This window comes from Bidens hawaiensis, unplaced genomic scaffold (genome assembly GCF_021521415.1).
Source record: "Bidens hawaiensis isolate Kalapana, Puna unplaced genomic scaffold, B.hawaiensis_p1.1 tig00419488_1, whole genome shotgun sequence".
Taxonomy (NCBI): domain Eukaryota; kingdom Viridiplantae; phylum Streptophyta; class Magnoliopsida; order Asterales; family Asteraceae; genus Bidens; species Bidens hawaiensis.
The window spans coordinates 88,619-112,092 of record NW_027504876.1 but is presented as its reverse complement, the minus strand read 5'-3'; the positions used below and the strand labels follow the sequence as shown (position 1 = coordinate 112,092).

Genomic DNA, 23,474 nt, shown 5'->3' with positions numbered 1-23,474 from the left:
CCTTTGACCCAATTTACCTTAAAGAGAATGAAGCAGGGCTGGCTCATGTGGCAAAACAATGCTACTGCTCGGGAACAATACAAGACATTATTGATCATACAATAAAGGAAGAAACAAGTGAAAACAATTTTGTTCTAAATAGAGGACCCAAAGCGTATATTTATTGAAATTGCACATCAGTGCGTGGCAGAAACTCAAAATCAACGTCCAACAATGAAAGATGTTGTCAAGGAACTTGAGAAAGCATTATTCTTTCAAGTAAGTCATTGTTCTAACTTCATATTATTGATCCTAAGAAGTAGTGATTGTGATGATTCACTTTAGTTTAATAAAAATGTAAACTGATATGACATTATACTATAATTGATAAAGCACAATGGTAAAAATCTTTTCCACTTTCTGAGTTTACTTTGTTTTATCGTTGTTGCTTAAACATTTTTAGACTGTCTGCAGCTTTGCTGAACTGCTGATATGAAAGTGTAAAGAAAAGAATATGATCAAAGTTCAATTTAAAACTTTTGAAAACTAAGTAAAGCACATCTTTAATGGATAAAAGGGCATTGATCAATTATCACGCATGTTAAACTCATATTGTTCATTGTTTGAAGTCTATGATATCATCAAAATTTTAATTTCATCATCATTTTTTAGTTTTTATAAAATATTTTACTGTGGTAAGTTTTTATCATTGTTTACAGTTTCTGTAAATTACCATCACCATTTTAAATAGCAGCAAAGCAACCTCATCACTAATTGTTAACTAATTTGTAGTCTTTCATTACTAACATGTATTTTGACAATTTATTGTTTTCTGATAGCACCTACTAATTTGTATATATTGTTTTCAACACCATATTAATCAGCCGTTATAATTTTAACAACATATAATTGTGATCAGTATATGTAATTTAATTGGTGTGTCATGTCTGACAGAAAAACAAGATCAACAACCCCAGAATTTCACTTGAAGACATAAAAGTAGCCACACAAAACTTCAATAATGACAATTGCATTGGTGGAGGAGGATTTGGGGAAGTTTTTAAAGGAAAGCTTCAAGACGGTGATGGAATTAAAACCATTGTTGCAAAGCGACTAGATACAATGCTTGGTCAAGGGGAACAACAATTTTGGAATGAGCTCCAAATTCTCTTGGAGTATAAGCACGAGAACATAATTGGTCTTATAGGCTATTGTGATGAAAAAGATGAAAACGTCATTGTTTATGAGTATGCACCCAAAGGAAGTCTTGATAGGTATTTGAAGGATGTTTCTCTTACATGGGTGAAACGCCTTACTATATGCATTGATGTTGCAACCGCGTTATATTTCTTTCCAATTTTCTTATCATTTATCAAGTTGCAACTCTCTTTACAACCTTGTCACGTATTTGCAGGGAAACAACTTGGAACACTTGAAGCTTCCTCTCAATGATATTATTTCAGCAACCGATAATTTCTCAGACACATGCAGAACTAGAGTTAGCCGTTACTATACCTGGTATAGAGGTGAACTCGACTGTTTTGATAAAGAAACCCCACCATCCATAGAAGGGAAAAACAAAGGTGAACCACCCAAGAAACACAACACTGTACTTATAAGACGTGTCCATCCTAGAGATAACGAGCAAGGAGAAGAATTGTTCTATACAGAGATTGAAGTGCTTAGTAGTGTTAAGCATCACAGCATTGTCAGTCTACTTGGATTTTGTATTGAAGGTTCTGAGATGATCATTGTCACTGAAAATGTTTCTAATAAATACCTTTATGAATATTTGAACAACGGCAACAACAAGCGTATTTTGACATGGGAGAAACGCTTGAAAAATTGCATTGATGTTGCACAATCATTGAATTACCTTCACTTCGAGATTGAAGACCAAAGGAAGGTAATAATCCGTTTTTTAAGAAACTATGACATTCAGTTGGATGAGAATTGGGGGGCAAAGATCGATTCATTTGGGTTATCCGTATCCATGCCTCCAAATAAAGAAGATGAAGCTCTACATCTCAAGATGCCCGCTCAGACGCCGTACGGTAGCGAGTACTACCTTGATCCAGAATATGTGAAGAGTGGTAAGTTAAAAAGAGAATCGGATGTTTATAGTTTTGGAGTAATTTTGTTTGAAATTCTATGTGGGAGGTTAGCGAATGATCCAATTTACCTGAAAGAGAGTGACAAAGGGTTGGCCCCTATGGCAAGACGTAGCTTCAGCAAAGGAACAACAGAGGAGATGATAGATCCTATAATAAAGGAAGAAACCAATGAACACAATTTTGTTCTAAATAGAGGACCCAACAAGGATTCTTTGCACACATTTATTGAAATTGCACATCAGTGTGTGGCAGAAACTCAAGACAAACGTCCAACAACGAAAGTCGTTGTCAAGCAACTAGAGAAAGCATTATTCTTTCAAGTAAGTCAATATCCTAAAACTTTAATTACCATTTTGTACAAATGTAAAATGCTTGTTGCCATTAGATTAACTTAATGAAGTACAAAGTGAATTTCGTATGTACAAATGTACAGTAGTATCTGAACTTAAACCGTTCTGGTTAATTTTGAAAAACCACTCTTTTGAGTTTTTAACAAGCTACTTTTATCTATAAGCAATGAGTCAATCGTATTTATATATTATTTTCAAATACTAATTTAATCATCCATCGTAATTTAACAGTTCATTATTATCTTCTCGTGGTTGATAGGAAAGGACAGCCTTAGAATTCCACTTGAAGACATAAAACTGGCCACACAAAAATTCCATGATGACAATTGTATTGGTGAAGGAGAATTTGGGAAAATCTATAAAGGAAACCTTCAAGATGGTGATGAATTTAAAACCATTGTAGCAAAGCGATTGGATACAAGGCTTGGTCAAGTGAAAAAACAGTTCTTGAGTGAGATACAAATTCTTCGGGAGTATAAACACGAGAATGTTATTGGTCTTGTAGGCTACTGTGATGAATGGAAGAAAAAATCATTGTTTATGAGTATGCGCCTAGAGGAAGTCTTTATAGGTACTTGAACGATGCTTCTCTGACATGGATGAAACGAGTTAATATATGCATCGATGTTGCAAGCGCGTTGGACTTCATTCATGGAGGAGTTGGAAAACAAACAAGGGTGATGCATGGGGAGATCAAAACTGCAAACATTCTACTAAACCATGATTGGAAAGCAAAACTTTCAGGTTTTGGGCTTTCACAAATAAGCCCAATAACTCAAGATATAGAGTATGTCATCGATTATGCATGTGGCACCCAGGGATACATGGACCCACTATACAAAAAATCAAGATACCTAACAGTAGAATCTGATGTTTATTCATTTGGTGTGGTTATGTTTGAGATCTTGAGCGGAAGATCAACATTTGCAATCCACGAACATCCAGGTTACTATCTCCCCGAGCTCATTAAAAACAAATTTGAAGAAGGAAATCATATTGAGGTGGTGTTCGAGCAAATAAGGGAGCAGATTGTGCCTGAATCATTGACTACATTTCAAGAGATTGCATACCGGTGCCTACATGATGAAAAAGAAAAACGACCGACAACAAAAGAAGTTTTAATGCAACTTAAGATGGCTTTGGAATTCCAAGTGAGTAATTAGCATAGTTTTGCCACATTAGTTCCTTTAAATGCTTTAATATAAACCAAAACTTTTTACTTCTTTAATGACATAAAACTTTATGTATAAATCTTTTAAACAAATGGTGAGTCAAAAGAGGTCAAAACAAGAATGGGTCTATCTCACATTCTTATCTTTTTAAGTTTTAACCTTTTGATAGAATTTATGCAATATTAGTAAGAGCAGATTCGTCAAATTTAATTTAAATTATGTATTTTTCTTTGTATATATAATTCCCGTTTATACCTGTTTAAAAGGTCTTTTCTTATACGTAGGTACCTACAAAACCGAAGGTGAATGATTAATCAGTAATTCACACACAGAAGAAACAATTTCTGCTGACTATATTGATCAGCCCAACCTGGATACAGATGAATCGGATAAATGTCTTGATATGTCTAAAAGCCTAAAGGAGGTGAAAGATTATGTGCATGCCTATAGGTCTCTGACAAAAGAGGTCTTTATGAATTGGACAAGCCGACAAAGGGAATATTTTGTAGTTCTTTGTCGAGACCTAGAAATCAATCTGGAAGACATGGATGACGAAGAAGAGGTAGCCTCTTAAAAGGATGGTTTTGCTTAACTTTTGAAGACGTAGTTTGTTTAACGGGTATTTCTTATGTTTAAACTTAAGTTGTTTTTCAAATTGTTTGAGCTTGCCTTGCTTTTATTTTGACTCATGCTTACGAAATAAGCTTGTATGTTTGACTCTACTACATCATGCATTTTTGTATATATAGTTTTGTGCTTTCCTGATCATGATATGCTAAAAGGCATGTAACCCCATGCAGATTTCGTCTAACTTAAAACTGAAGCAGATTTATACATACTTGAGTCACCTGCTTAATAGTTGAAGGTTGCAAAGCTTAAAAAATATTGTAACATTAACTCAATAATTTAAAAAATGGATCCTTTTAGAAAATGGATTGTTCGTATAAACAATTTCAATAATTTAAAAGTACATTACATCTATTCCTTATATCAAGTCAGCTCATGAGCAAACTATGTTGTGTTGAGCTACAACTATGAAAATCATAAACCTATGTTCAAAAGAATAAATTTCATCTGGTAACACAGTCAAAACACAAAACCATAATCATCGATAACATCATATAGAATCTAGGCCAGTTTCTAAGAGACGGCATGAATATAAATGTTATAGTTAACCTAAACTGCTAAACCGAAAACATCTACTCTTCTTAAGCAGATTCACCACTCTGCTTGTTGTGCTTCCTTGCATACCTCTGGTTCCTTAAAAACTTAGGATCCATCTACAAGCCTAAACACAATAAAACATCATTAACAACCTTATTTTGTTAAGAAAGACTAATTTCCAAACACCAACAAAAAATACTCACTACTTTATTTAAACTAAAACATATTAATCCCATCCCTTAACAAGTCAACATTCAGACTGCTGTTGGCCTAAAACCGAACCAAACATTCGGATTTCGAGTTTTTGAAACTCAACCTTTTTTTTTTGGGATTTTGCGGTTTTCAGTTTGAATACATTTATTATTTGAGCTTTGAATTTTTAGGACTGAAATTTTTTGGCCCAAAAATCTTTAGGCCAAAAAATATAGTCCAGAACGTTAAATTTGGGCTTTAATATTTTTGTAAACTAAAAATTAACTAATATTATTAGACCTATAATATTTGAAAGGCACTATATATTGAATTATTATAATCTGCTTAAAAATCCCAAAAACTGAAAGTTAGGTATTTACAAATTGAATCATTTAGTTTTCTACACGCACCAATGTTGTAAACTAGCTAGACCCTATTCGGAGGGTGAGATATGGACTAGCGATTAATATTGGAATTTGTATGTAATTTTATAAATAAAATTTTCAATTTCGAACGATTTTGATCACATAGCAATTACTCTGCAACTAATCTTAGCGATTAAGCGGTGATTAACCATAACCAAAACCATCAACCCGAATTCACAAATCCAACATAACAAATAAGAAATTAAACTAAAAAATACACACACGGAGTGTGTCTTTGCTTCCTTGGCTTTTTGATGCCGTTACGGTGAGCCTTGTAAGACTGGTTATGTGCCGTGTGGTTCTTAGACTTAGCCATCTCTCTTTCTCTCTCACACACACACTGTTAATACGAACCTTTTTGGCTTGGCTGCTACTGCTACAATGAAAAATTAGAGCTTGCAAGATAAGATAGGAACGAAGATATGTTGTACGAATTGGTCTTTAAAATCCTTAATTTGGTTTTTTGACGAAATAGCCCGTTTGGATTGGGCTCGGCCCAAAGAAAGAAATGCATGTTAAATGGATTAAAATGATTGTAAATTTTATTGAATACAAGTATACACCTTGCTTTTAAAAAATGATATTTTTCTACGAAGGTAGTTATGTTATGCTAGTTTTTTATTATGGAAAGATAAAAAAGAAGTTATAATTATAGTTATGGTCTTATGGATGTAGAAGTATTTTAAGCCATCCTTGATAGGTAGGTTTTAGGCGTTCTTCCAAGGATGAGATGGTTTGGGTTGGCGTTCTTCGTCATTGCGTGAGAATGTTTGTGTTGGCGTTCATGTGCAAAGGGTGGAGTTGGGTGTGGGTGTGTTGGCTTATACTAAAAACAATTATATATATTCTCATAAAAAAGTTTAAAAATAATATTAATTTAAATATTATAAAACTAAAGGACTTCTATATCTATATCTAAGTTTTTACTTTAGTTTTATAGCTTTTAATTTTTACCATAAGTTTAAAACCCTTTTATAAAGTTTGATTCTAACTTTACAATAAATATTTACATATGTTCTATTAAACTAATAAGATTCAGTCGTAATTGCAAACTCATTCTTTTGCTATCGAATGGCGGTATTATATTCACAAAGCGGCTAACAACAACTAGCCACCATCTAATCCAATCTATTTCGAATTCCTTCAATCTTGAAACCACCCATAAGAAGCTAAGGATTTTTATATTCTCCGTGATTTGATTAGAACATATGTTAACACCATTAAAGATGTTATCGTTGCTTGCCCCTCAAATACACCAAACCATGAAACGGAAGATTGCTTGGTTTAGTTTGCTATGCGATTGATTTGGGCCCAATCCGTCATGGTAATTAAGCACATCATTGATTGAGAAAGCAAAGAAATGCATAAGCATGCACCAAGGTACAACATCATGCCGAACCAAATTCGAGGTCTAGCAAAATAACAGCAAATGGTGGTTCTGGTAGCAAAATCCGAGCAAAAAGGGCACAATGCCGTACCCACGTTTACATTCCTTCTCAAAAGAGCGGTTCTGAATGATAATGTAACAAAACTTTTTGACACATTAATGTATTTTTATTAATTGAACATTCTTTTTATTAGATAAGCATTTTACTTACGTGACACATCCGACCAGTCACGTTTTTATTTTTCCGTTATTGTAAATCTCACAAAAAAACAAACGAAGTACCCAAGTACAAATTCTCCAAGTTAAACTAAATAGTATAAAAGACAAAACTATACTCTTTTTAATAATTTTATTTTAATAAATAGTGTAACTCGTATAAATTCAACGGTTCCTGTATATCAACTCCTCATCATCACAAAAACACCATCGATTATATTATTATTATTATCAGCCATACATGCATACACAACACTCCGAGATAACCGGGGAATAATAATAATATTATTATTATGGCGGTTCAGAGAGACATCGACGATTTACCCAAAAACGAAGCGAATTACACGGCACTAACTCCGGTTTGGTTCTTAAAGCGAGCTGCTTTGGTTCATCCTGACCGTAGATCGGTGGTTCACGGTTCGGTTCAGTACACGTGGCGGCAGACGTATGAACGATGTTGCCGGTTAGCCTCTGCGCTTACCAGACGGTCCGTCGGGTTTGGTTCAACGGTAACGAGTTCCGTCTAAGATTTTAATCTTATTAATTTTTTTAATAAAAAACTTATTTTTATTTTTTATTGATTGGTGCTTGTGTTTGATGATGATAACTGATAAGTATGAAGGATGTTATATTGGGTAAGTTGTGATTAACTGATTAAGGTACTTAATATAGCATTGACTGGAAAAAAGTCAAAATCGATTGGGAGTTTGAAGTCAAAGTTGGGATTTTGAAAAAGTCAAAATTGATAGGGTGATGTGTTTAACCTGGGGTGTTGTTGTTAATGGATATAATCAAATATTGATTGAAGGTAGAGTTAAGGGGTGTTTGGATGTTATTTGATTTATTTATCAAATGGTTGATTAAGTTAGAATTAGGGGGTGTTTGGATGCTTAATTGATTTATGTCATGTAAAAATCTTGAATTTTTAAATAGATGATCGAATAGGTGATTAAAGTTAGAATTAGGGGTTTGGTTCAACCGTCTTCGATTTTAGTTTTAGTTGTATTTTTAGTTTTGGTTTTATTGACGCTTGTGTTTGATGATAAGTATATGTTGGATTTTGTGAGTTGTGGTTCTGGCGATTAATATGACGTTGACTTTGGAAAAAGTCAAAATCGATTGGAAGTTCGAAGTCAAAATCGTGATTTTGTAAAAAAGTCAAATTGATTGAGTGATTTGTTTGACCTAAGGTATTGCTGTAAGTTGATTCAAGATTGAATTAGGGGGGTGTTTGGACTTTGGAGGTTAATTGATTTATTTCATATCTCAAACAAATTTCCAAGTTCACAATTTGTATTCAATCCAACAGGTGGCGGTGATTGCACCAAACACCCCAGCCATGTTTGAAGCCCATTATGGAGTTCCAATGAGCGGAGCGGTTATAAACGCAGTCAACATTCGTCTAAACGCTCCAACCATCGGCTTCCTTCTAGAACACTCATCATCCGCAGTCATAATGGTTGACCAAGAATATTTCAAGCTAGCCGAGGAAGCTTTAAAGATCCTAAAAAATAAAATCAAAACCAATTTCAAATCTCCACTTCTGGTCGTTATCAAAGACGAAAGCGTTGAATGCAATCCAAAGAATCTCCAATACGCTTTAGCGAAAGGTGCGGTTGAGTATGAGGCGTTTCTAGAATCTGGTGATCCGGAGTTTGTTTGGACACCGCCACAAGATGAGTGGCAGAGTATTGCGTTGGGGTATACTTCGGGCACAACGTCTAGTCCTAAAGGGGTGGTGTTGCATCACCGTGGGGCGTATCTGGCGGCTACTAGTAATGTTCTGGTGTGGGGTATACCAGAAGGAGCGGTGTATTTGTGGACTTTGCCTATGTTTCACTGTAACGGGTGGTGTTTTACCTGGACTCTTGCTGCTATATGTGGGACCAACATATGCCTCCGACAGGTACTTTATGTCTACTTGTATGGGCGGTTCATGTAACAGGTTTTGGTTTAACGTATTAGAGGTGCAAACGAGCCAAGCCCAAGCTTGACTAGGCTCGAGCTCAGCTCATTTTGAGATCTAATTCTAAAACTCGAGCTTGGCTGTTGAGCAGCTTTTTAAAGCTTAAGTTCTACTTGGTTCATTATTTATTAATTAACTTAATTTATATACATCTATAATTATTTTTATATACTTTCTAATTATAATTTTTACATATAAGTATATAGCATAGTATATGTTATGTAGTTATTTTTATTACAATTTTATACATAATAATTTTTACACAAGTATATATTTAATATATTAAAAAAATTATATAAATAATAGGCCCGTTTAGGCTCGCGGACCAGATCAGGCTTGATAAGTGAAGGGTGGGCTTAGCTTGTTTATTAAACAAGCTTGTTTTTCGGTTCGAGCTCATTTAAACTCAGCCCGATTCGAGCTTTTAATGAGCCAGCCTCGAGTAGGTCACGAGCAACTCAGTTCATTTTGATATCAAAGCATGGTTTTGTCCGTTTTTTTAAGCTAATCCATTAAATGGATTAGAAGTCAATATAATTACAATAATAATGCGCTTTAGGTTTTTTGCGACCTAAATGACCTGTTTAGCCCATTTTACCTGTTCCTTTAGAATTTTCCTTAATCCTTATTTCACATGTTCAAGATTAAAGTTAACCCAAATCGACCCATTTATAAGTAAATGGGTCAATATTGCCACGTCTAGGCTTGAAATTTTGAACCACTTACGTGTGCATAATATAAAAAAAAATGTCAAAGACATAGCTTAAAAGAACCCAAAGTAGGTTTTCAAAACATAAAAACTTTTGTAAATCATTTTGTTCATCAACTAAATTTGGAGTAATATTTTGACCCGAATCCATTGTGACCCACTCCATGGCCCGCCCTTGTCGATAGCATTAAGTTCTTGTTCTTGATGTTTTATGCAGGTAACGGCTAAAGGTGTTTACTCGGCTATAGCCAATCTAGGGGTGACCCATTTTTGTGCCGCCCCTGTAGTCCTCAACACAATAGTAAACGCCCCGGCTAAAGACACCGTCCTCCCGCTTCCCCGCCTAGTCCACGTCATGACCGCTGGAGCCGCCCCACCACCATCCGTCCTCTTCAAAATGTCCCAGAACGGGTTACGCGTCACCCACACGTACGGCCTCTCGGAAACCTATGGCCCGTCAACGATATGTGCATGGAAGCCCGAGTGGGACAACCTCCCCCCCGAAACCCAAGCCAAAATGAATGCCCGCCAAGGTGTCCCATACACTGCCCTCGAACACCTAGACGTTGTCGACACGCAAACCATGAAACCGGTCCCAGCAAACGGGACCACGGTCGGTGAAATCGTGTTCCGTGGAAACATTGTCATGAAAGGTTATTTAAAGAACCCGAAAGCGAACGCGGAAGCATTCGCACACGGGTGGTTTCACTCGGGTGATTTAGCAGTGAAACACCCAGACGGGTATATCGAAATTAAAGATCGGTCGAAGGATATTATTATATCGGGTGGTGAGAATATTAGCAGTGTGGAAGTTGAGAATACATTATACCAACACCCATTAATTTCAGAAGCGTCGGTGGTGGCCCGGCCCGATAATAGATGGGGCGAGTCACCGTGTGCGTTTGTGACGTTAAAGGACCCGGTTGAGAAATCGGATGAGGGGAAAGTTGCGGATGATATTATGAAGTTTTGTCGGGAGAAGATGCCGGCTTACTGGGTCCCGAAATCGGTTGTGTTTGGGCCGTTACCGAAGACGGCTACTGGGAAGGTTCAGAAACATTTGTTGAGGGCTAAAGCTAAGGAAATGGGTCCTGTTAAGATTAGTAAGTTATAAAGTTAGTTTTTGGATTTGGGATATGAATAAGGGTTATGTTGGATTTTAAATTAAAGGGACTTTTAATAAAGTTGTATGAAATTGTTGCATTGTTTTTTGTTTTATTGGTCTATCCTGTATCATGTTATTAACTGACCTTTAAGATTTATTCTTCTTATTTGATTCGTAATAAGATAGAGTATTTGACCGTGTTTTGATTGGGTTTTCTAGGCTTTTAAGGTAGGGTAGGGTCTGGTTTTGACCTGATATTTCCGGTTATGGCGAGTCCGGGTCAGTTCGATTCCGGGTACGGCTCCGGGGAGAAATCCTATACCAAGTCGTGCCTGCGGGTCGGGTACGGGTAGAACCAGTTCTGGGTCGGGTCCGGAACCGGGTATTTTGTGCACCTCGCCTGAGTACTACCAGCAAACATTTGTTCGATCAATACCCGGAGAGATTTTACGCAATGTGGCACTGTTATTTGCTTACCAAACCCACTTGTCATCCTCATGTTTGTCACAAGGCTGCTAAGAATTTATGAGCACAGGTCTCCCTGGTGCATTTCATCCTCATTAACCAATGCTCTTGAGTCTTGATCATCTCATTCCCATTGCATACAGCCATTTGCTTCCATAAATGTACTGACGGATTGACATCAGTAACTTATAATAATAATAATAATAATAATAATAATAATAATAATAAATTAATAACAACTTAGACCTTAATGGGCTTGTCATGTGTTAGTGGGTTGTTCAGGCTACACAAACTCATATTAGGTCATGATAAATCATTTGGGCCTCGTGATAAATGTACATGATTATTTTACACTACTAGGTAGAGGTGCACAAAAAACCTGAACCTGGAACCGAACCCGAAAAAAATATCCGGAACCGGTTTTTTTATACCTGGATTTTTAATACCCGTACCCAACCCTACTCGTAGGGTACGCATAGGGTATGCATTTCGGGTGCAAAACCCGTACCCGGAACCGGACCCGATTTATACCCACTAATACCCGAAAACCGAAACCGGTTCCATACCCGGAACCGGGTTTTCCAATACCCGAAACCGGGTTTTTCAAATATCCGATCTATACCCAAAAGTAACCGAAAAATACCTGAAAAATACACGAAAATACCTCTAAAAATTGTAACCCCTTAAAAATATTCAATCTATACCCATAAAAACCCCGGAAAAAGCCCGAAAAAACACGAAAATAGGGGTTTTTCAATACCCGAAAATTGGTATCCGATTCTATACCCGACCCGAACCCGATGATAGGGTATGGTTTTTAGAGACAATGCCCGGACCTGAACCCGGCCCAGGTATTACAAATACCCGATTGTCTAATACCCGGTCATACCCGGAACCAACTATTTGAAAAACCCGATTTGTGCACCTCTACTACAAGGCATTGGCGCATTGCCATGTTAGGGGGTTGTTTTGGCTACACATTTACTTGTTCATTTAGTTAAACGAATGACATGAACGTTTGTCTACCTTCATTCATATATGTTTGGAAACGGTTTTTTTACGTTCGATTATGTTGTTTCGTTTGTAAATTTATTCAGTTTATTCAACTTGTTTTCAAATTACTTTTGATAATAGTTATGTTTGGATATTCATGTTTACTTTTCGTAGGGGTTAGTTTAGTTAAATTCATTTTTGGTTATTTATATATGTTTGTTTGTGTTCATTTACGTTCGTGGATTGTTCGTTTATAACTAACTATAAAGAAAGAACACAAAACAACAAAACAAGAAAGCAAGCCATTCATATATGTCTTGAATTTAAGAGAGAAAGATAAAACGGATTATAGATAATTCTTGGTGAGTTATTTATTGAATTTTATATTTAAACTAGAGATAATTATTAGTTTAAATTAATTAGGCTTATCTAGGAATTTATATTTATTTATTAAAATAGAGCTTGAGTTGGGTTGAGGTTGGAATGAGTTTAGGATAAATAAATGGTTAGGGGTATTATATTTAGTATGCTTTCGTTGATCTTACTCTGCTAATAAAAGAAAATGTTGAAACTTAAGTGTTAAGCATGTATTTCTCCTAATTTCTCATCTTTTATTTCATTCATTCTATTTATCCATGGGCCGGCTCTACCCATGAATTATCCAGTAATAGGTCTTTCACAACAAGCTCTACCTATACAGTAACGGTATTTAATTATGAAGGTTGGCTGGGTAGCTGACCCTGTTAGTCCGTTCTTGCAAGAGGGGTCTATGTTAGCTAAGATTTCCTATGCTTAATGGATAACCATTTGCTACCAATGGAAAAAGGGTCAAAACTATTTAGTCAATTGGGTTATAGCATAGTGTAGATTTTATTCATTATTAAGTTAAGTGCCATTTGCATACCTGAAGTTTAACCAACTACGCAACTTTAGTACATTTTTTTAATTTCGTGCAAATCAATACATGACGTTTCCAAATCATGCTATTTTAGTATTTTTCGTTAACCCCGTTTGTTTTTTCCATTAAGTCGTGGATAGAATAGTATTTATTTCATTTATCATTTACTTAACCCTATGGTAAAAAATAAATGAGTTGAACTACTTTTTTTAACAAAAATAAACGAACCGAACTACTTTTTTTTAACAAAAGTAAATTATCTGAACCAGTTTTTTTTTTAATAAACAGACCAAACTATTTTTTTAACAAAAATAAACAAACCGAAATACATTTTTTAACAAATAAGCGAACCGAACTACTTAAAAAAACAAAAAAAAAAACGAACCACTTTTTTTAACAAAAATAAATGAGCCCGGCCACTTTTTTTAGCAAAAATAAATGAACCGAGACGGTTTTTAAAAAAAGAAAAGAAAGATAAACAAACCAAACTACCATTAAGTTCTTATTTTCCATCATGTGTAGTACATGGGTGAAACATAAAAAGATACATTTCATAAGTCGTGAACTGGAAAAAAAAACATAATTCATAAGTTTTACTTTGTACATTATAAAATAAGGGATTGCTCTATAGAATAATAACCAAGTTTTAAAATTATTCTAATTAGGTCACTCATAAAATATTTTGTTCAATTAGGTCACTAAAGTTCATATATGTTTCAATCGTAGATATTTTACCTGAATAGCATGTTATATATGTTTTTTTAATTTTTAAATATCTTGACATTGCTAAATATTTTTTTAAAAATTGAAAAAAGTAGCAAAAAATGAGAAAATAATTTTTAAATTGCGAAAAATGGAAAAGAAAAAAGTAGAAAATTTTAAGTTACGGTTTCTTTATAAGAAACCATCATTCTTTTAGAAAAATATAAAAAAGATAGTTAGTTGATATTAAAATATTTAATAGTAGAATTATTAATCGATTCAATACCAAAAAAAGGAATGTATTAATTATCTTGTAATTTTTTGGAATTTTTCATTTTTATTTGGCAATTTAAAAATTATTTTTCTCCATTTTTACTAATTTTAAAAAAAATATTATGCAATATCAAACTATTTAAAAAAAAACCTAAATTACCTGCTATACAGGTAAAATATTTAGGATTGGAACAAAAAATAAACTTTAGCGACTTGATTAGAACAAATTTTTTTATGATTGACTTAATTGGAACAAATTCAAAACTTGGTTATTATTTTATAAAGTCATCCATTAAATTAATCATAAGTATTTTGAGAATCATAGTTGAAATAACGGACCTAATTTATTTTTATCATTTGACAATCTCGTGTAATACGCAGGTTCAAAAACTAGTTAATAATAAAAAGAGTCGAACAAGTTGTTTAATCTCGTGTTTGTGTGTTAGATCAAGTGCCCAATTTCCAACACATGTTAGATCGTTTGTTCGGTTACGTTAAAAAACAAACACAAACATGCCCCAATCATGTTCATTTGGTTCGTGTACATGCTAGTCTTCGTCGATAACCATCAATGTGCTCATGAACATGTTTACCGACAGTTTTATTCAACTCACAATTTTCATGTTTTTTGTTTTGTCGATCCGTGGGCAATAGTGTGTGGCTCACTTATTTAGTAATGTTTATTTGGGTTGTAAGGATTGATAAGGAATAACAAACTTCTTTTTATATGTAGACAAACGTTTAATGGACCCGAATGGTACCCATCATATCTCACTCTATACATCGAGGTCTATTTAGTTTTCCATGTGGCTTAATTTATTGACTTTAACTCTCACTAAAACTTAGAAAGAAAGAAAAAAAAAAGATTTGAACGATACATACCTTTTCTTGAACAGCCAACAGAGTCTGGCCACCCAGGTATACCCATTGGCGAAAGGTCGCCAACGTCCGCAATCGCAGACAACGCTGGTGACCCTGCCTGCCACCAATTTCAGAGGAAACCCTTCGCCCTAAAGCTCATTGTGGTAAAACCATGGCTCGCAACTGACATTTTGTCACAAGTTAAAATAAAAAATGGATAATCAGTATAAAAATATCAACCAACTATTCAACTAGCTGCATTACCGGTTTATAGCTTTATATGTCATTTTAAAGATGTCTAATTTTACGCATATCAAATTGAAATTGGAAGACAAGCATAAATGCATCTTATCACGTATGTAAAGATCGATCACGTATTTAGATTTTTGCATCGGTTAAGCCAAGTACCTATAGTATTGAAGAGGTAGGTCCCAGCAGAGCCCGGTTGAACTCGCAAGACTCACCTTGAAAAGGGACGTCTGCGCAGTTGAACCCGCGGACTCCTTAACGGACGTCTGCACGGTTGAACCCGCAAGACTTAACTTTAGGGACGTCTGCGCAGAGACCAACTGGATCCGCAGGACCCACCACGCTCAGAGACGTGACGTCCTCACGTGCAGTACGCAAGCTGTTCCCGCAGGAAACGCCTCCCAATGGTCTCCAAGTACTCCGCCTGTTCCCGCAGTTACGGATACCAGCCATCAGGGAAGGCTACCCGCGCAGCAAGGCTACACGCACAAGGCTTAACTCTCATAATAATTCAGTAGTCACCTGAAGAAGGAATGAGCAAGCCGGGAACATTCCTGCACAAAGGCGGGAGGGGGAATACTCCCGCCCAAATGAGCCAGTTCGTACGATACTGAAAGATCTTTACTGTACCTGACGAGGTATGGGCAAAGATCTGACCAAAGATACGACAGCTCATTGACAACAGTATGGCGAGCAGCATGCTCTTGTACTGTATGTCACTATTAGCCGCTACCTACTCACCAACTCCTGTCATACAACGTGCATAGCCTGTAGTTGGTGGAAAATGAATAGTACACAGCAGGCCTGGTCACTATCAGCCGCTGCCTACCCACCAACTACCAGCATGGCACGTGCGTAGGCCACAGTTGGTTGAACAGGAATACTATTCAGCCGGCTATACCCTCTTGGAAACCTACCTTCGGCTATAAATACCCCAAATGGTATGATCATCTTATCTTATCTTGTATCTTATATCATATTCCTGATAACTGTTCTAGCATTCTCTTAATATACACTTATATTCAAGAGCAATCTAGTCTGATTCTCACGCCGGAGGGTGGTCACAAGGAGGTACCCCCCCCACTTCTCAGTGACGAGCTCACGGTGTCTGTTTTGCAGGTTATCAGAAGAACCATCTTTGCCGGATCTAACCCCTCGTGGGAAACGACTATCTAACCCCCAGGTTACCCGTAATCTGCCCGGGGTAGGTTAGTGTTTCTTCATTGGCGCCATCCGTGCATAAAAGCTAGAACTAATTTTTCTCCAGTTTTTTCAAAACTTCTGGAAAGATGGTTAACGTTACTCCGGTCCCAAGGCCAACGAGTTACCAAGAAGCCCCGGTAACCACAACCCCAGCTACTGGGGGGAACACCGGCGAGCACACAAATCTTACGAACACTACCCCGGTTACCCAAGCCGGGGCAAGTGCAGTAAATTTTACGAACACTACCCCGGTTACCCAAGCCGGGGCAAGTGCAGTAAAAAACCATCCCCTGGGATTCAGTAATACCCAGGCGGAAAGACAACAGACGAGACTCCCCCGCCAAACACTTGAACAAGTTAAAGCGTGGGCGGAGACACGTCAGAAGGAATTCCAAGCTGAGTTGGACGAACGCTTGCGTTCCGTCCAACAGGCTGACGAATTTGGAAGCACTCGACAACAGCTCAACATGAGCAGTGAGTGCGAGTCCTCGGACGATGATCGGGAGGAATCCGACACCGACGCAAACCAAGAACGGGGCTTCAATGTAGGAGACTACTAAAAGCCGGGTAAAACTCTGCAACTTCAATGTAGGAGACTACATATTGCGTAACAACGAGGCTTCGAACCAAGAACGCCCAGGAAAGCTGGCCCCTGTCTGGGAAGGTCCGTACGTTATCAAAGAAGTTCTGGGAAAGGGCGCATACCGGCTCGAAAGGCTCGATGGCACTCCCATCCCACGAACATGGAACGGAGCTCAATTACGCAAATGTTACATGTAGATCAATTCCAAATTTGTAAAGGCCCAGAGCCACTTCTAATGGAAATGATTCTCCTTATCACATTGACGCTGATGATTTTACATTTATACTTATGAACTTTCCACACGCATATGCCGGTCTTCACCGCATAACTACGTGGAAAGTCGTTGCATGGGGAAGGCGGCAAAACCCGCATAAACCCAAAAAAGGGCAAACCTTCACGCAGGTCAGTTAAAGGTAAAGTTCAGTCATCCAACTAAATGAAAGTGCCGGTCTACCCGCACGAATCATGATAGAGAACTGAACACTAACCTATTAACAACCGCGCGTCGAACGGTTAAATTATTCAAAACACTGATATGCCGGTATTCACCGCATAATTACGTGAAAAGTCGTTGCATGGGGAAGGCGGCAAAACCCGCATAAACCCAAAAAACGCAAACCTTCACGCAGGTCAGTCATAGGTAAACTTTGGTCATCCCACTAAATGAAAGTGCCGGTCCTAACCACACAAATCATGAGAGGAAACCAAACCTATAGACAACCGCGCGTCGAACGGTTAACTTATCCAAAACACTGGGAAAATTGCTAAAATAAACTAAAATATGCATACGCAAGTCATGTAACGTTTATAACGCAAGTCCCAAAGATTCAAAAGTAAGCGGGAAAATACCCCTTACCTTGGCAACCAAGTGACTATAAGACGGGTGCGGGTACAGTGTTAAGGCAAAACCCTTCACATACCTAGCACCCGCAGGGAATTGAAGCCAAGAATACCTCGGCAACCAACCATAAGACGGGTGCGGGTACAGTGTTAAGGCAAAACCCTTCACATACCTAGCACCTGCAGGGAATTGACGCCAGGAATACCTTGGAAGTAAAGTAACTATAAGACGAGTGCGGGTACAGTGTCAAGGCAAAACCCTTCACATACTTAGCACTCCGCAGGGAAATGAAACCAAGAAGGATCTTCTGGGCCATGCTTGCGGAAACGGGAATAACATCCCCGCATAGCGGGAACGTCGAGAACTAGATTGTGTGAAGCTTCAAGATGGAATTGGTGGTTTTAACATAATTGATCACTATGTTCAAAACTACCAAAACCTCATGGAGAATCTACACAAGAGGTACTCAACGCTCCTGACTTGCGAGGAGGTTACGGACCTACCCGCATCATACCCAAAGATCAAGCAGAACAGTGGGAAATTCTGCGTGACATTAGGACTTCCGCGGGAAGAATCCCCATGGAAAACCTTAAAACTAAACCCTTTTCAAAAACCCTTTGCTTAAGTCCAAAAGTTCACCTCACTTTATTAAACATTCATGAGAAGAACATTGGACTGGGGGGACTTGAAGAGGTAGGTCCCAGCAGAGCCCGGTTGAACCCGCAAGACTCACCTTGAAAAGGGACGTCTGCGCAGTTGAACCCGCGGACTCCTTAACGGACGTCTGCACGGTTGAACCCGCAAAACTTAACTTTAGGGACGTCTGCGCAGAGACCAACTGGATCCGCAGGACCCACCACGCTCAGAGACGTGACGTCCTCACGTGCAGTACGCAAGCTGTTCCCGCAGGAAACGCCTCCCAATGGTCTCCAAGTACTCCGCCTGTTCTCGCAGTTACGGATACCAGCCATCAGGGAAGGCTACCCGCGCAGCAAGGCTACACGCACAAGGATTAACTCTCATAATAATTCAGTAGTCACCTGAAGAAGGAATGAGCAAGCCGGGAACATTCCCGCACAAAGGCGGGAGGGGGAATACTCCCGCCCAAATGAGCCAGTCCGTACGATACTGAAAGATCTTTATTGTACCTGACGAGGTATGGGCAAAGATCTGACCAAAGATACGACAGCTCATTGACAACAGTATGGCGAGCAGCATGCTCTTGTACTGTATGTCACTATTAGCCGCTACCTACTCACCAACTCCTGTCATACCACGTGCATAGCCTGTAGTTGGTGGAAAAGGAATAGTACACAGCAGGCCTGGTCACTATCAGCCGCTGCCTACCCACCAACTACCAGCATGGCACGTGCGTAGGCCACAGTTGGTTGAACAGGAATACTATTCAGCCGGCTATACCCTCTTGGAAACCTACCTTCGGCTATAAATACCCCAAATGGTATGATCATCTCATCTTATCTTGTATCTTATATCATATTCCTGATAACTGTTATAGCATTCTCTTAATATACACTTATATTCAAGAGCAATCTAGTCTGATTCTCACGCCGGAGGGTGGTCACAAGGAGGTACCCCCCCCCCCTTCTCAGTGACGAGCTCACGGTGTCTGTTTTGCAGGTTATCAGAAGAACCATCTTTGCCGGATCTAACCCCTCGTGGGAAACGACTCTCTAACCCCCAGGTTACCCGTAATCTGCCCGGGGTAGGTTAGTGTTTCTTCAAGTATATATTTAAGTGTACCCGAGGTTAAAAGATTTTTACATCAATTAAACCACCTATATGAAAGTTACAAAGATTGTTCATTAATATTTGTAAGTGAGCCAAAGTTGTTTCACATGTGAAATAACATTATCTAATCTATATATTATAAAAAGTGAAATTTAAACAAAACGACAGTTGCGAGGACAGTATTTCATAGTAAATCCAAGTTATTTCAAATTTAAAATAATTTTGTAAAAAAATATAATTGAAAAAAAGATGACTTTTATCAAAACTTTTTATTAATATTTCCATATGAAAACGCAGTTGTTTCACATGTAAAGTAATAGTGTAATATATAATTTCTTGGCTTATATCTTAATTCACATTTTGCTTGATGTTACAAACCATAAATTAGCTCTTTTCGGTTTGAGCAATCTCAACGCTCATTAAGGGACGAGTGTGTGCCCTTATCTTGTACTCAGTACCTTCAGTGAAGGTACAAGATAAGGGCACACAGTCGTCCCTTATTGAGTGTTGAGATTGCTCAAACCGAAAAGGGTTTATGGTTTGTAGCATCAAGGGCTTCGGGTATAACCAATGAGAAATTTAGAAAAAAAGTTGAGTGGTACTAGGGGTGTCAATCGTGTCGGGTTGGCGGGTTAATAGGTTTCGGGTTGGCGTGTCGAGATTCTTCAACCATAACCCAACCCATATATTTATTCGTGTCGACCCATTTAAATTCGTGTCGTGTTCGGGTTGTGTTTCGGGTCAACCCATTTTACGTTCATTCGTGTTTGTGTGTTAGATCAAGGGCCCAATTTCCAACACATGTTAGATCGTTTGTTCGGTTACGTTAAAAAACAAACACAAACATGCCCCAATCATGTTCATTTGGTTCGTGTACATGCTAGTCTTCGTCGATAACCATCAATGTGCTCATGAACATGTTTACTGACAGTTTTATTTAACTCACAATTTTCATGTTTTTTGTTTTGTCGATCCGTGGGCAATAGTGTGTGGCTCACTTATTTAGTAATGTTTATTTGGGTTGTAAGGATTGATAAGGAATAACAAACTTCTTTTTATATGTAGACAAACGTTTAATGGACCCGAATGGTACCCATCATATCTCACTTTATACATCGAGGTCTATTTAGTTTTCCATGTGGCTTAATTTATTGACTTTAACTCTCACTAAAACTTAGAAAGAAAGAAAAAAAAAAGATTTGAACGATACATACCTTTTCTTGAACAGCCAACAGAGTCTGGCCACCCAGGTATACCCATTGGCGAAAGGTCGCCAACGTCCGCAATCGCAGACAACGCTGGTGACCCTGCCTGCCACCAATTTCAGAGGAAACCCTTCGCCCTAAAGCTCATTGTGGTAAAACCATGGCTCGCAACTGACATTTTGTCACAAGTTAAAATGAAAAATGGATAATCAGTATAAAAATATCAACCAACTATTCAACTAGCTGCATTACCGGTTTATAGCTTTATATGTCATTTTAAAGATGTCTAATTTTACGCATACCAAATTGAAATTGGAAGACAAGCATAAATGCATCTTATCACGTATGTAAAGATCGATCACGTATTTAGATTTTTGCATCGGTTAAGCCAAGTACCTATAGTATATATTTAAGTGTACCCGAGGTTAAAAGATTTTTACATCAATTAAACCACCTATATGAAAGTTACAAAGATTGTTCATTAATATTTGTAAGTGAGCCAAAGTTGTTTCACATGTGAAATAACATTATCTAATCTATATATTATAAAAAGTGAAATTTAAACAAAACGACAGTTGCGAGGACAGTATTTCATAGTAAATCCAAGTTATTTCAAATTTAAAATAATTTTGTAAAAAAATATAATTGAAAAAAAGATGACTTTTATCAAAACTTTTTATTAATATTTCCATATGAAAACGCAGTTGTTTCACATGTAAAGTAATAGTGTAATATATAATTTCTTGGCTTATATCTTAATTCACATTTTGCTTGATGTTACAAACCATAAATTAGCTCTTTTCGGTTTGAGCAATCTCAACGCTCATTAAGGGACGAGTGTGTGCCCTTATCTTGTACTCAGTACCTTCAGTGAAGGTACAAGATAAGGGCACACAGTCGTCCCTTATTGAGTGTTGAGATTGCTCAAACCGAAAAGGGTTTATGGTTTGTAGCATCAAGGGCTTCGGGTATAACCAATGAGAAATTTAGAAAAAAAGTTGAGTGGTACTAGGGGTGTCAATCGTGTCGGGTTGGCGGGTTAATAGGTTTCGGGTTGGCGTGTCGAGATTCTTCAACCATAACCCAACCCATATATTTATTCGTGTCGACCCATTTAAATTCGTGTCGTGTTCGGGTTGTGTTTCGGGTCAACCCATTTTACGTTCATTTACGAATATGATTAATATCTAGTGGCTTAATATTAACCTGGACAATCAATTACTCTTATTCATATAAAGCATTTTAACAATTTTGTGATAGATCTAATTGTTTTTGTCAATTTATCTCTCATTTCCAATTAACAAACTTAGGTTCACATATTTTGCTTAAGATAAGAATAAACGAGTAGAGATAATAAAAGAATAGATGGTTAAGACTAATAAAATATAAATAATAGAAGTGAAGAGTGGACAAAAATATTTAAAAAGTAATTAATTAATTTATATTAATAGCTATATGAAAAATTATAAATCAAAGTATTTAACTTTAAAATTTAACACTTCTTATCTCTAAAATCAAAATATTAACTTCTATAAAATTTTTAAACGGCTTAACAGGTCAACCCATTTTTTGACGGGTCGGGTTCGGGTTGACCCAATTTTTAGATGGGTCGGGTTCGGGTTGACCTATTTAAGAAAACGGGTCGTGTCAGCCGACCCAAAACCAATATTTTTTCGTGTCGGGTTTCGGGTCGTGTCAGGAATTGACAGCCTTAAGTGGTACCACGGACTAAACAAATTTGTTCACGACAATAAATCAAATAAGAAAAAAAATTGTACCAAAAATAAACTTCACCAAAAAAATTAAAAGAAAGCAAAGGCAACCCCTCAGCCTATGCTACATCCACGGCCCCATACTATAACATTTATACTATAACATGTTCATTTAATTTGGGTTTATTAATAGAGTGGAAGCGAACCAAACTCTAGAATAGTAAGACATTAGGAAGACATTTGCTGCTTGTATTTTATCAAATAAAAGGTGTACCTTGTTTGAGTTTGGTCGTTTTTGATGTGGAAACAACATAGCTGGTGCCAAATACTGCCAATAATGTGTACTGACCAACTACTATTTGTTTTCTCCCAATAAAATGATTAATTATTTACAACTTTGCCATGGTTTTCTCCGAGAATCTTGAAAAATTTTAGGTCGAATGCGGAAAAATTGAGGCCTTAAATTAGTTGAGTAATTGGGTTGAACATTAAGAATGCATATTTCTTTTCAAAAAAAAAATTAAAAACTCAAGCCTATCGGGGTGTCGGGCCGGGGTCCGTCGACCACCCGGCCCTGCCTCATAGCCGGCTCTGAACTTTGTCACCGTGTGTTTTTTTTCCTTGACTCATACACTTAGTAGGCTAGATTGATTTGTATTTGATCCAAACATATATTAAGGTGAACCCCATTGCATAAGAGTAAATTAATAGTTAAAATTCTTAAAATGGTTTTATTTTTTACTTATTTACTAATTACTACAATGAAATTTTATACTGGTTTGCAACTTGTGTAGCAGTATTACTTATTTGCTAATTACTGCTGTGAAATGTTGATTCCCTTTGTCATATATGCTCTATCTGTTGTGAATGTTGTATGTATTCATTTATTAAGCATGCAACTTTATAAACATTGTTTATAAAGTTATATGACAATCATTTGCATGACAAATAACAAAAGAAA

The 23,474-nt window shown here is 37.1% G+C and overlaps 2 protein-coding genes and 1 pseudogene across 2 annotated transcripts; 2 read left to right on the top strand and 1 right to left on the bottom strand.

Moving 5' to 3' along the window:
• Positions 1-3,042: 3,042 nt before the first annotated feature.
• Positions 3,043-3,606, top strand: LOC143609054 (putative LRR receptor-like serine/threonine-protein kinase At5g48740). Its single transcript, XM_077083920.1, has one exon. The coding sequence runs from the start codon at positions 3,043-3,045 to the stop codon at positions 3,604-3,606; it is 564 nt and encodes a 187-aa protein (XP_076940035.1).
• A 1,217-nt stretch (positions 3,607-4,823) lies between these two features.
• Positions 4,824-5,725, bottom strand: LOC143609045 (large ribosomal subunit protein eL29y-like; annotated as a pseudogene).
• A 1,466-nt stretch (positions 5,726-7,191) lies between these two features.
• Positions 7,192-10,837, top strand: LOC143609042 (acetate--CoA ligase CCL3-like). The gene is made up of 3 exons (XM_077083914.1): positions 7,192-7,508; positions 8,309-8,905; positions 9,892-10,837. The coding sequence occupies exons 1-3, from the start codon at positions 7,293-7,295 to the stop codon at positions 10,786-10,788; spliced, it is 1,710 nt and encodes a 569-aa protein (XP_076940029.1). The 5' UTR covers positions 7,192-7,292; the 3' UTR covers positions 10,789-10,837.
• The last annotated feature ends 12,637 nt before the right edge of the window (positions 10,838-23,474 follow it).